The 13,386-nt window shown below is 48.6% G+C and overlaps 1 protein-coding gene across 1 annotated transcript; it reads left to right on the top strand.

Annotated features, from left to right (window-relative positions):
- Nucleotides 1-11,320: 11,320 nt before the first annotated feature.
- On the top strand, nt 11,321-12,630 carry LOC123141992 (E3 ubiquitin-protein ligase SINA-like 10). Its single transcript, XM_044561029.1, has 2 exons — nt 11,321-11,591; nt 11,705-12,630. Exons 1-2 carry the CDS (start codon nt 11,340-11,342, stop codon nt 12,431-12,433), a joined length of 981 nt encoding a protein of 326 aa, XP_044416964.1. The 5' UTR covers nt 11,321-11,339; the 3' UTR covers nt 12,434-12,630.
- The last annotated feature ends 756 nt before the right edge of the window (nt 12,631-13,386 follow it).

The raw sequence follows: 13,386 nt of genomic DNA, 5'->3' as shown, positions 1-13,386 counted from the left end.
GTGTGCAACTGTTTTGCACCCGTTGTATTTGAACGTAGAGCCTATCACACCCGATCATCACGTGGTGTCTCAGCACGAAGAACTTTTGCAACGGTGCATACTCAGGGAGAACACTTATACTTTGATAATTTAGTGAAGGATCATCTTATAATGCTACCGTCAAACAAAGCAAGATAAGATGCATAAAGGATTAACATCACATGCAATCAATATAAGTGATATGATATGGCCATCATCATCTTGTGCTTGTGATCTCCATCTCCGAAGCACCGTGCTTGTGATCTCCATCTCCGAAGCACCGTCATGATCACCATCGTCACCGGCGCGACACCTTGATCTCCATCGTAGCATCGTTGTCGTCTCGCCAACTTATTGCTTTTACGACTATCGCTACCGCTTAGTGATAAAGTAAAACTATTACATGGCGATTGCATCTCATACAATAAAGCGACAACCATATGGCTCCTGCCAGTTGCCGATAACTCGGTTACAAAACATGATCATCTCATACAACACATTATATCACATCATGTCTTGACCATATCACATCACAACATGCCCTGCAAAAACAAGTTAGACGTCCTCTACTTTGTTGTTGCATATTTTACGTGGCTGCTACGGGCTTAGCAAGAACCGTTCTTACCTACGCATCAAAACCACAACGATAGTTTGTCAAGTTGGTGCTGTTTTAACCTTCGCAAGGACCGGGCGTAGCCACACTCGGTTCAACTAAAGTGAGAGAGACAGACACCCGCCAGTCACCTTTAAGCAACGAGTGCTCCGAACGGTGAAACCAGTCTCGCGTAAGCGTACGCGTAATGTCGGTCCGGGCCGCTTCATCTCACAATACCGCTGAACCAAAGTATGACATGCTGGTAAGCAGTATGACTTATATCGCCCACAACTCACTTGTGTTCTACTCGTGCATAGCATCAACGCATAAAACCAGGCTTGGATGCCACTGTTGGGGAACGTAGTAATTTCAAAAAATTCCTACGCACACGCAAGATCATGGTGATGCATAGCAACGAGAGGGGAGAGTGTTGTCCACGTACCCTCGTAGACCGACAGCGGAAGCGTTATCACAACGCGGTTGATGTAGTCGTACGTCTTCACGATCCGACCGATCAAGTACCGAACGTACGGCACCTCCGAGTTCTACACACGTTCAGCTCGATGACGTCCCTCGAACTCCGATCCAGCCGAGTGTTGAGGGAGAGTTTCGTCAGCACGACGGCGTGGTGACGATGATGATGTTCCACCGACGCAGGGCTTCGCCTAAGCTCCGCGACGGTATTATCGAGGTGTAATCTGGTGGAGGGGGGCACCGCACACGGCTAAGAGATCTCAAGGATCAATTGTTGTGTCTGGGGTGCCCCCTGCCCCCGTATATAAAGGAGCAAGGGAGGAGGAGGCCGGCCCTAGGAGGGGGCGCACCAAGTGTGGAGTCCTACTAGGACTCCTAGTCCTAGTAGGATTCCACCTCCCATATGGAATAGGAAAAGAGGAAGGGAAAAAGAGAAGGAAGGAAGGGGGCGCCCCCCTTCCCTAGTCCAATTCGGACCAGACCAAGGGGAGGGGTGCGGCCACCCTTGAGGCCCTTTTCCTTCTTTCCCGTATGGCCCAATAAGGCCCAATACGTATTCCCGTAACTCTCCGGTACTCCGAAAAATACCCGAATCACTCGGAACCTTTCCGAAGTCCGAATATAGTCGTCCAATATATCGATCTTTATGTCTCGGCCATTTCGAGACTCCTCGTCATGTCCACGATCTCATCCGGGACTCTGAACTCCTTCGGTACATCAAAACTCAATAAAACTGTCATCGTAACGTTAAGCGTGCGGACCCTACGGGTTCGAGAACTATGTAGACATGACCGAGACACGTCTCCGGTCAATAACCAATAGCGGACCTGGATGCCCATATTGGCTCCCACATATTCTACGAAGATCTTTATCGGTCAGACCGCATAACAACATACGTTGTTCCCTTTGTCACCGGTATGTTACTTGCCCGAGATTTGATCGTCGGTATCTCGATACCTATTTCAATCTCGTTACCGGCAAGTCTCTTTACTCGTTCCGTAATACATCATCCCGCAACTAACTCATTAGTCACAATGCTTGCAAGGCTTATAGTGATGTGCATTACCGAGTGGGCCCAGAGATACCTCTCCGACCATTGGAGTGACAAATCCTAATCTCGAAATACGCCAACCCAACAAGTACCTTTGGAGACACCTGTAGAGCACCTTTATAATCACCCATTTATGTTGTGACGTTTGGTAGCACACAAAGTGTTCCTCCGGTAAACGGGAGTTGCATAATCTCATAGGAACATGTATAAGTCATGAAGAAAGGAATAGCAACATACTAAACGATCAAGTGCTAAGCTAACGGAATGGGTCAAGCCAATCAAGTCATTCTCCTAATGAGGTGATCTCGTTAATCAAATGACAACTTATGTCTATGGCTAGGAAACATAACCATCTTTGATTAACGAGCTAGTCAAGTAGAGGCATACTAGTGACACTCTGTTTGTCTATATATTCACACATGTATTATGTTTCCGGTTAATACAATTCTAGCATGAATAATAAACATTTATCATGATATAAGGAAATAAATAATAACTTTATTATTGCCTCTAGGGCATATTTCCTTCATGAGCATGATCCTGATTTGGTCAACCATGTCATGCACAGGCAAATCTTTTAACTCCTTCACCTTGTTGTTGAAACTCTCTGCCAAATTGTTGTTGATGTGGTCACACTTGATGGCAGTGTTGAATGCTGACCTGTACCATAACAAAGAATGGTAGGTGTTCAGCCATGGACCAAACTCATCACATGCTGCCATTATCTTATCAAGATGATATTTGTGTGTATGTCTAGTGTAAGATCTTGCTGCTGGCCACATGCGCCCAAATTCTTCTCCTCTAATTTTTTTTATCAAATTCATCCACAAATGACCGAAGCACTCCCTCTGCTCAGCATGTGGGAAAACATTTTTCACTGAATTTTCAAGCCCCTTACATGCATCTGTGTGTATAGCCAAAGGTGACACTGGCCCTAGGCATCTTTTCAACCGGATCATGAACCATGTCCATGAAGCCTCTGTTTTTGACTGAAACAAGCCAACAGCAATAGGAAACATCCAGTTGTGTCCATCTGGAGCACTGCATGCTGCCAACTGACCATTCCACTTGCCTGTCAAAAATGATGAGTCTATGCTCAAATATGGACGACACCCTGCTTTGAACCCATCGATGCAAGGCTTCAAAGCCATAAAAAACTTGGAGAACTTGACTTCACCTTCGGCTGATACCTCTGTATCTATCTCCACAACACTGCCAGGTGACCTCTTTTCCACCTCTGCTTTGAAGTTGTAAAGCATCCTAAATGTATTTGCCCAATCACCATATAAATTTTTCATTGCCCTTTGTTTTGCCTTCCACACTGTGGTATATTTCAGTTTAATGGGGTACATCTTTTCCAAGTCTACTTTGAGTTTCTTGGCAGTAGTGTTTGGTGTTTTGGCTAAAATTGGGGTGATCTTTTCTGCAAACCAAAGTTGTGATGTCATGGTTGATACTCTCTGTGAACTTGTAATACAAGTATGTTGATTGGGGATTTGGTTAACCCTGACAGTACTTCCATCAGGTTGCAATCTAGCAGATATGTACCACTTGCAAGGCTTCACACTACCATCAAATCCTCTGCACCTCCCATAGAACTTCTTTCTATCAGTCCAAACAGTCTTGGCATCAAACTCATGTTTCACTGCATAAGTCTTGAAACACATCCTAAACTCCTTCATGCTTGGGAACAACTTGCCTACTTCAATGACAGGGTTTTCTTTGTCATACACATGCACCAGCTCATCATCATGTGCATCATCTACTTCATCTGCAGCTTGTTCCATCAACTGTCCATCTACTTCTTCATCAGCATTAGCAGGCAAACTAGATTCGCCCCTCTCCTGCTTATCTCTGTCATCGACTGGAATGCCAAAAAGTTTGGCCATCTCAATGTCAGGCATTGGTGCAATGACCAAATCAGTAGGCTCATCTAATTCAACTACATTCCAATCAACAGTTGCTGCAGTTTCAGTTTCAGTTCCAGTCACCTGTCCCTCTTCGGCTATTACTGTAAGTTCAGTACACATGGGAATCAATGGCCTCTGTGTAGCCCAATCATCATCTACCATCTGCGCAACCAATTGTGATGGCACATATCCAACCTTCGAAAAAATGTTCGGATCAACGAGCTCAGCAAAAAAATTAGCCCGTTTGCTTGTCCAGCCGTTTTGCCGATCGATTTCTTCAACAATCTGTTCACCATCTTCTATTCTCACATACTCTCCTTTCCAATCGTCAAACTGCAACAGTGATATCTTGCTCTGGACCCCAAACAATATTCTCCCCAATTTTTTCCACCCATTTCTTCACTGCCGTCTCTCCCATGTTCTGTAGAACTTGTGGATCAATCTCTGTAAACTCAACCTCCCATTTAACAATTGTGTCTCTCTCAATGTTCTGTATGCTACCATCAACTAATTTTGCCTTTGATGGAAAGAAATTGACTGTCAATTCGAAGGTCCTAGCGGCAGCATCCCCTCTGTCAGTGGCGGACAGTGTGAGCCCGTGAGAAAGAGCAGACGAGGCCACCCCCTAATTGCATGCAAAATTGGATCGGAAAGAGGCGCATTAGCTACTCGAAGTTGAATCTGGCGGCTCCATCTCAGTATGCCCACGGGCTCCCCTCACAACCTATCGATTCCGCAAGCGAAAACAGAGGAAACGAGCTGAGATCTACGGGCCCGAGAGAGGAACGGGAGGGCGACTAGGGTTTGAATTCACTCACCATTTTCTGAGGACGAAGGCTCCGCCGCCGTTGAGAACGAGGGCTCCGCCGCCGCCACCGAGAACGCAAGATCCGCCGCCACCGGAGAAGACGGGGGGCAGAGTGGCGGGCCCGACACGGTCGGGCGGCAGGGCACGGTCAGCTGTTTTGAGGAACAATTAAGTTGGACCCACATGTCCTAACATAAACGGGCGGGCTTGGTTGACGACCAATTTAACCACATTTAACGCTCCATGTGGCTCTGGGCTATTTACACGCTCAAATGTGTCGCACCACAGCCATTCGCTCGAACAACGTCGCACTCTTGCCAATTCACCTCAAAAACGTCGCACAGGAGCTATTGGCCCGCAAGTTATACGGTTTCGTAGTTGAGGGACTAAATCTAGACTTCGGCAAGAGTTGAGGGACGAAAAGTATACCTTTCTCTTCACTGAACAACAGAAATATGGCTAAAATGGAAAAAGATAATTCCTTGCAACATTCTGAACATATGTTTCAGCACTAAGTTAATCCAAAAAACAAATTATACAGCTCAAGCATGCATATGCCCATCTTACTCCTACACAACTTGTGCTTCATTTGTATCATGGATTCTTCCAAGTTGCAAGAAAATATTGCACACCATGTTTTGTGAAAAAGATATACATGTATTCCACAGAAAAAATAGATAAACATTAGTAAGGACAATTGTGTTCCATTGTCATGTGCTCAAACTAATTAATCATGTCCATTATCCCACTACATAGGTTTCAAGTAAAAGTACCAGTAAAAGTGTAATGATTTAGTTTACATCCTGAAGGACTCGTTCAGGTGTGTGTAATCCCAGCTTGCTTAATGTTGTAAAAATTATCTTGGTGTATACAAATAGTAATAGTAGTTAGAATCACATATATAGATTTAGTTGTTCACCATCAGGATTCACATCGCAGACAACAGCAGAAGCAACAAAGATAGAAAGCACAGCTGACGCCCGCAAAAAAAACACATCTACTATATTCCAGCGGTTATCTCGTCCATGAGCTCTTGCTTTGTCAGCACACAGAGTTGTTTCGACTGATAGATAAAGGAATAATGTCAAAAGTTTATGGCAAGCATATATGATACACTTTTTGCCTTTAATTTGACCGGGAAAGCTTATTTCCTTCTCCTCTGAAGCTCTTTTCTCTCTCTTTTATATGTTCTCTTTTATCTGTAAATAACACATGTGTTCTGCTCCCTTCATAGAGCAAAATAAAAAGATGAATGATCAATATGGGCAGAAACTGGATAACGCATCATCACCATCAACGATAGATGTGTATGTGCTCTCGGCGAAGAGCATGGCGTACAGTGAAATTCCAGTAGTGTTGGATCATATATGATTATATGAATAGACGGGCCATCTAGACTATATGCAGGCCGAAACAAAAAGCAAGAAGGCACAACAGGCACTGTATGAAAATATGCATGGCTATCTAACCCTTAACAAAACCAATGCCACCGCCGGGCTCCTGTGCGAGCACCACAGAAGTGATCGTGCTCCGCCGATGATGACGCCGTCATCGTCGTCATTATAGGGGGTGCTGCTGCCGCATCCGTGCTCCTCGAACATGGCGTCCTACTACATCCCGAGTAGAGATCGTCCGGTGCAACCCGCAGCCCAATGATACCGGAGCTGAAGCTGCAGCTGATGCTCACCAGGCCCACGGCCGACGCCGCACCGCAGAGAAGTTGAGCCAGGAGGAGGAGGTCTTGAGAAGCGGCAGCCCGTCGCCGACGGCCAGGGAGCGACGGCGCGGCAGCGGCTACAACCTACACGTGAAGACGTGCGGTGGGCTCAAGAGGAGGACGCCAGCCGCAGACTTCGGATGCGACCACCGTGCCGTAGAGGCGACGCGCGAGGCGCCAACGCTGGCTACAGGAGAGCCTCGTCGCGCTAAAGGAGTCGGGGGACCCGGACTTCCCGGCGAGCATGACCGAGATGATCGCGGCGGACGACGACGTCCGGGCATCGGCGAGGGGCCTCGAGGAGCCGCTCGTGTGCTACCTCACCTTCAACGACGCTAAGCACAACAACGCCGTCGTCGCCGCGTTCCGAGCCGCGGCGTCGTGAGCCCGCGACACACTGCTCCGCTCCAAGGCTGCGTCTCTTGAGATGTCCTGTTGGGCTCCAGCCGCCGCCGGTGCAAAGGACCTGGTCGCTATGTCCGAGGCCGGCATGGGAAGAGCCGCGGCAGAAAAGGATGCTGGACGGGAACGACCGGACGCCGCCGCCGCCGTCGGTCCAGGAGAGCGAGACGGGGTCACGGCGAACAGGGAAACCGAGCTCGATGGTGGGGTGGTGCAGGGTTGGCCAGGCTAGGCAGGAGGAGGAGAGCTTTATAGTCGCGTACGACGGTGGAGCGGTGGCAGCAGACGGAGGAAACAACAGAATTAAACGCAGAGATCTCCGGAAGACACGAGAGAGGCGGCACCGATCAAAAGGAATGGCAAGCTCCAAAGCAACATCGAGAGCGGCAGCGCCAGCACCATCTAGACGAAGCGACCAAAGGATGTAAAGCGGCGCCGATTTGTCAGAAAGGACGATGCCACCGCGTGCCAAGGCAGCAGTAACCAACCAACAGCAACACGCACAAGACCCAGTGGGAAACGGAAAGCGACGCGGCAAATGGACCAACAGCGGCACAACCATACCGCCCGACAGCGACAGAAGCAGAAGCCAGCCCCGAATACCAACGGAAAGCGACGCGAGAACTGCGCCAACAGCGGCACAACCAGATCGACCGACAGCGACATACACGAGCGACATACACGGAACCCAACGGCGAATACCCAATAGAAATCAAAGGAAACAGAACGACCACGCCAGACTACCGCACAGCGAACAAAAAACGCTAAACCAACCAAGACGATCGCCACACCCGTTCAAAAAATTTGAACCAAAAAAACTGAATACACAAGGCATTTGTACACCGCCATGTACCAAAAAAAATGCACGTGCCACATCCAAACTTCACCATCGGTCATTTTCATCCAAGTGGATCAATATTGGAGCGAAAACGCCCCCCGATATAGGGGTTTGGTGATACTTTGACAAGATTGTATGAATTTCAGTATGCTAGTTGTACTTGTACTATACTATATACTATAAGATTATGCTTTACAACTTAGGAGGTGTTTGGTCGGTGCTTTTGTAACGGCACCCGATAATAGTGTTTTTTTTTCGAATAGGAGGTTATCCCCGGCCTCTGCATCAAAACGATGCATGCGGCCAATTTATTAATAAGCAAATAGTTTAACATAGTCTTCAAGTCTCAAAAAGTAAAAACGCTCACATAGAGCTAAAAACAGGAAATCGGGACAGCCACAACCGGCGGCATAAAAAAGATACTCCTTCCGTTCCTAAATATTTGTCTTTTTAGAGATTTCAAATGGACTACCACATATGAATGTATATAGACATATTTTAGAGTGTAGATTCACTCATGTTGCTCCGTATATAGTCACTTGTTGAAATATCTACAAAGACAAATATTTAGGAACGGAGGGAGTAGGAAACTAAACACCTATCCTATTACATGACCGCCATCCAAACCGGTTGAAGATATCCCGTGCTACCATCTCCCAGCGGATAGACCCAGTAACCATACGCTCCCTGGCATCCATTAGAGTGAGTAGCGACCACATACGGAGCAACGTAATGGCCCGGAAGATAACTTGCAAGAAATGAATATTTGTTGTTCAGTTAAAAACCAAATCGTTCCTGCAATTTCATATAGCCCATAATAAAGCACAAACGCCTACACGGAGTCTCGCTGTTTCTATCTCAAATCCATTTAGCCACATCCCAAATAACGCGCGGTCCTTCAGCATGCGGTATCTCGCGCATGGCCGGTGCATCAGATGGATGTGTCGAACGCGTTCCAACATGGCCATCTCTCGGAGCAGGTCTTCTGTCAGCAGCCCACTGGCTTCGTCGATGCAGCTCATTCTGATCACGCGTGCTTGCTCTCCCGCTCCTTGTACGGGTTGAAGCAAGCCCCTCGAGCCTGGTACCAGCGCATCGCCGCCTTCCTGGAGCAGCTTGGGTTTCGAGCTACTCGCTCCGACGCCTCGCTGTTTGTGTACCACCAGGGCCAGGCGACTGCTTACCTGCTCCTCTATGTCGACGACATCATCCTGCGCCTGCATAGCATCGTTCACTGTGACACATGCCAAGGTGCCTTCTCAGTTGCTAGCTTATCTGTCGAATCGATAGACAAGCTAGCAACTGAGACCGCACCTTGGCGCCCGCATGCCGCCGCAACCAATCAACGTCCAATGCCACCAATAATCCCCTACAGTCCTACACCGCCGTTGGCCACGAATAAGGATGGCGGTGTGAGGCTTCCCATGGATTTAGTTAACCAAGTACTTGCTCCTTCCCAAAATATAAGACACCGATTGATTTTTGTCATCATTGCACAATTTTAACTATGATTTTCATGCATTATGTGTCTAAAAAATTAGTATACAGACATATGAAATAAAATTGTTTTGCAATAAAAATATGATTATGCCATCTATACATGTTCAATCCATGTACTAGTGGTCAAAGCCATGAATCAAAGACCGTGCAAAGTCAAGCGCGCCTTATATTTTGGGAAGATAATACCGTTGGCAAGATAGTACCCCATGGTGTAGTCATGGCCATTAACGGTATAGTTGCAAGTCGGATATTTTCCACTAGCTAGCTGAGCAAATAGATGAAATCACTGCAAAATGTTGATATCATTGAGAGACCACGGCTTCAAGAACGATGATGGGTTTATGTTTGTGGCCGGTGTATTGCCCTGTCGAAGCCACCGGACAGTTCTTCCACCTTCAATACATGCAATCAGTACTCCCTAGCATGCCCGGCCATCCCCTTGCTTCGTTCATTGCCATGACCTTCTTTGTGTCTTCTTTGTTTGGAGCTCGAAGGTACTTCGGGCCAAAAACCCGGATCACTTTCTTCGCAAAGACACAGACACATTTGATGGTGGTATCTTCGCCAATGTGAAGATATTCACCCGCGTAGTCGGCAAGAACACCATATGCAATCACTATCATTGCCACCGATATTTTTTTGATACGAACTAAAGCCAATCAAACCGGCGACATTCCTACGCCGAGTGAAGAAACGACAATTTTGCTTTCAAGCCTCGACGATGCGGGCGAAAAGTGACCTATGCATTTGATATTGCCTATGAAAGAGGTGAGACGGATATGTCGGTACCTCAGCGAAGTAGTCTTTCATGAGCATCTTGTCGCCGAGAGCTCGGTTGTGGGGAATGCATAGCCCGCCGACCATGGATCCGTGCCGCTTTTTCTTCGACCCCGCCTCAAATTCGTCGGCGAGATGCAACAAGACTAGGTTGTCATCATCGTCGTCGAGGATCATATCTTCTATGTCCGAATCATCGGACGAAGACAACGACGACGAACTCCAATCCATATGCAAAATGCACACAAAATGGCCATGAATTTCATCCGAACCTACTCCGGGCCAAATTGAGCACGAACCCGTGGAGGTTGGACATACCCCGCCCGAAGCAAAGCCTCGCCGCCCTCTTCTTCTCCCCCACCGGCCGAAGCGAAGCCGCGTCGCGCCACCCCTTTCTTCTCCCCCGCCGGCCGAAGCGAAGCTGTGCTGCCCTCTTCCTCCGATGCGCGCCACTCAGAAGCGTCGGAGAAACCGGATCCGCAAGCTACAAGCCCGCGTGCCGAGCTCCGGGGCGGATCCATGGCGCCGGCGGCGGCCGTGACCAGTGGACACAAATAGGCCGCCTTGTTGCAAGAAACTAGGTGGAATGGATGCGGTGCAGGCCGGCGAAGCTTTCGGGCGGCGCGGGGCAGCAATAGGGGGCGGGGATTTGCGGCGCGGGGAGTGGAGGCGGGAACTGAAGCCGGCGGAAGTGGGTCCGGGCGTCCGCGCCAAGGGAAAGGGGGCCCGGCAAAATCGGGTGAAATTCCGTAGATATGGAGAAAATGAGCTCGCGGATTCGGGATCCCGCAAATGTTTTTTCCGGGACGGTCGGATTTGAAGGATCTGTTCGGAACAGGGATACGGGATGGATCCCGCAAACCGACGGTTATTATACCGGATGACCCGGTTCGCGGGATCTGCTAGAGATGCTCTTATAGCCGGCTCACGTCACATTGTACTACTTGCTGTGACTAGCTGAGGGAGGTCGATGGTTCGAATCATCAGCACGCTTCTTCACCTGAAGCGCCATAGGGTCTGCCGGCAAGTTGACCCAATCGGCGAGCGAGTTCCCTCTTGCAGTTCACGAAAAGGCTGGGCATTAACGGAGGAATTAATTTTCTCGCTGGGAGAGGTAGCGATTCGGGGGAGATCGAGGCGCCCGCTGACAAAGCGTTTCCACTTTTCACGGCGCCATTGGCAGCCCAACCTACTAATCCGGACGGAGGCACTGTATAATATCCTATGCGGAGCTCTCTCACACGAGACGATGGGTGACAAGAGGAAGAACACGGCGGACGGGGCTACAAAGCCGGCAAAGGGCCGGCCGGGCCTGAAGTCGGTGACGGCGTCCTGTCCAGTTGCTTTAGAGGCGCGGCCACCAGCGCCCAGTCCCGTTGCCGTAGAGACGCTTGCGGCGGCGTCGGAGGGAGGTGCGATGACACTGCTGGAGTCCGACGTGCCGAAGACAGAACTATACTGCGACGAGTGCCATTACCCCCTCAAGCCTCCTGTTTACCAGGTAATCCGAACAAACAGACAAAACCAAAATCTGCCTTCAGTACACCCACAAGATCGATCGATTGATTCGTAACTCTTGTTTCTTATTTGGTGTACGGCATGCATCGGTCGCAGTGCTCCCGAATGCGGCACGTAGCATGCGGCGACTGTGTCAGCGGCGGCGGCGACGACGACGAGTACGAGTGCACTTCTTGCACAGACTTGGCCGCGTCCGTGGGCTACGTTCAGAGCACCTACCTGGACACCCTGTTGAGCAACACCAAGGTGGCGTGCCCGTACAAAAAGTACGGCTGCGCGAGCTCCTTGGCCTTCAGCGACACCGCGGCGCACGCAGCCGCGTGCTCGTTTGGGCCCTGTTTGTGCGCGAAATGCTTTTTCGAGGGCACGCCGGCGGACCTCTTGCGCCACCTTACAGAGGAGTCCGGCCGGCATGCTTGGGCCGCACACAAGATCACGTACGGCAAGGGCCACCAGTACGCCATCGACGCGCCGAAGTCTTATACGGTGCACCTTGAGTTCTTGGTCGCGGAGGAGGACGGTGGCGTATTCGTCTTGCTCGTTTACGGTAACGAAGACACAAACTTCACAGGCCTTGCGTGTGTCAGGAATAATGCTGGTGCTGGGCCGGTGTACAGCTCCTCGCTCGCGGTGGAGGGCCCGGGGCTCAAGGTGAAGTTGGAAAAGAAGGTGATGAAGAGTTGCTCCGACCCCGTCCAATACCATAAGGAGGTGGTCCGTGATTATTTCATCCGTGTGCAGCCGGCGATGCTGCATAAGGGAGACGAGACCAGCCAGCTCCATGTGCGCGTCTGCATCAGCAAGACCCAGGGCCTCAGCGCGTGAAGCCAAGAGCTGCAGTTATCTTTACGTGAAGCCAGGAGAGGCATCATAGTTTCGTAGTAGTCTGCTAAGTAATCTGGGGATCGCCTGAATTTAGATAAATGTGTCTTTTGTAGTCTTGGTAAAGACTCGAACTACCTTTTCTTCACCTCCACGCCTGTGTGGAGAGTGTTGGTTGAATGCTAAGAACGATGCTTATTTCCAACGTTGCATATGTGATTTCAGTCTGCTCTAGTATATTCAGTTTTGACTTCTACTCCCTCAGTAAACTAATATAAGAGCGTTTAGATTACCACTTTAGTGATCTAAACACTCTTATATTTGTTTACAGAGGGAGTACTTAGGTACACGCACACCCCCCTTAATTGAATTGAATCAATGGCTGAGATTAAAGAATACCCCTTCAACTAAGAGGGCATGATGGTCATATCAATAATTAATCATCCATTAGTCGTTTTACCCACTTTTAGCCCAGATTAGGCTTAACTTCTCTCTACTTCCTCTAGTTCCTAAGGAGGTGGATGCTATTAGGCTAGAGAAATTTAGGCCTCTGTCTATGACTAACTGTAGCTTTAAGATTTTTTCCAAATGTGCCACTAATAAGTTTGGCCCCATTTGTAATGAACTTATCTCTCCTAATCAAACTGCTTTCATTAAAGCCAGGTTTATAGTGGAGAGCATTGTAGCTGCTCATGAAATAATTCATGTTGTTGCTACTAGGAAAATGTCTTGTTTTGTATTCAAACTAGACTATTAGAAAGCATATGACATGATCAATAGGGAATTCCTGGTTGACATGATGACCAGGAGGGGCTTTAGCCCCTTGTAGATTAATAAAATTAAGTCCCTATTATACAATGGATTTGTTGGTGTCAGACTAAATGACACGAACAGTGATTTTTTCATTACTCGAAGGGTGTGAGGCAGGGTGGTCCTGCTTCACCTTTGCTATTTAA

The sequence above is a fragment of the Triticum aestivum genome, chromosome 6D (genome assembly GCF_018294505.1).
Source record: "Triticum aestivum cultivar Chinese Spring chromosome 6D, IWGSC CS RefSeq v2.1, whole genome shotgun sequence".
In the NCBI taxonomy this organism is placed as follows: Eukaryota; Viridiplantae; Streptophyta; class Magnoliopsida; order Poales; family Poaceae; genus Triticum; species Triticum aestivum.
The sequence above is the reverse complement of the archived record's forward strand: the minus strand, read 5'-3'. Positions and strand labels throughout refer to the sequence as shown.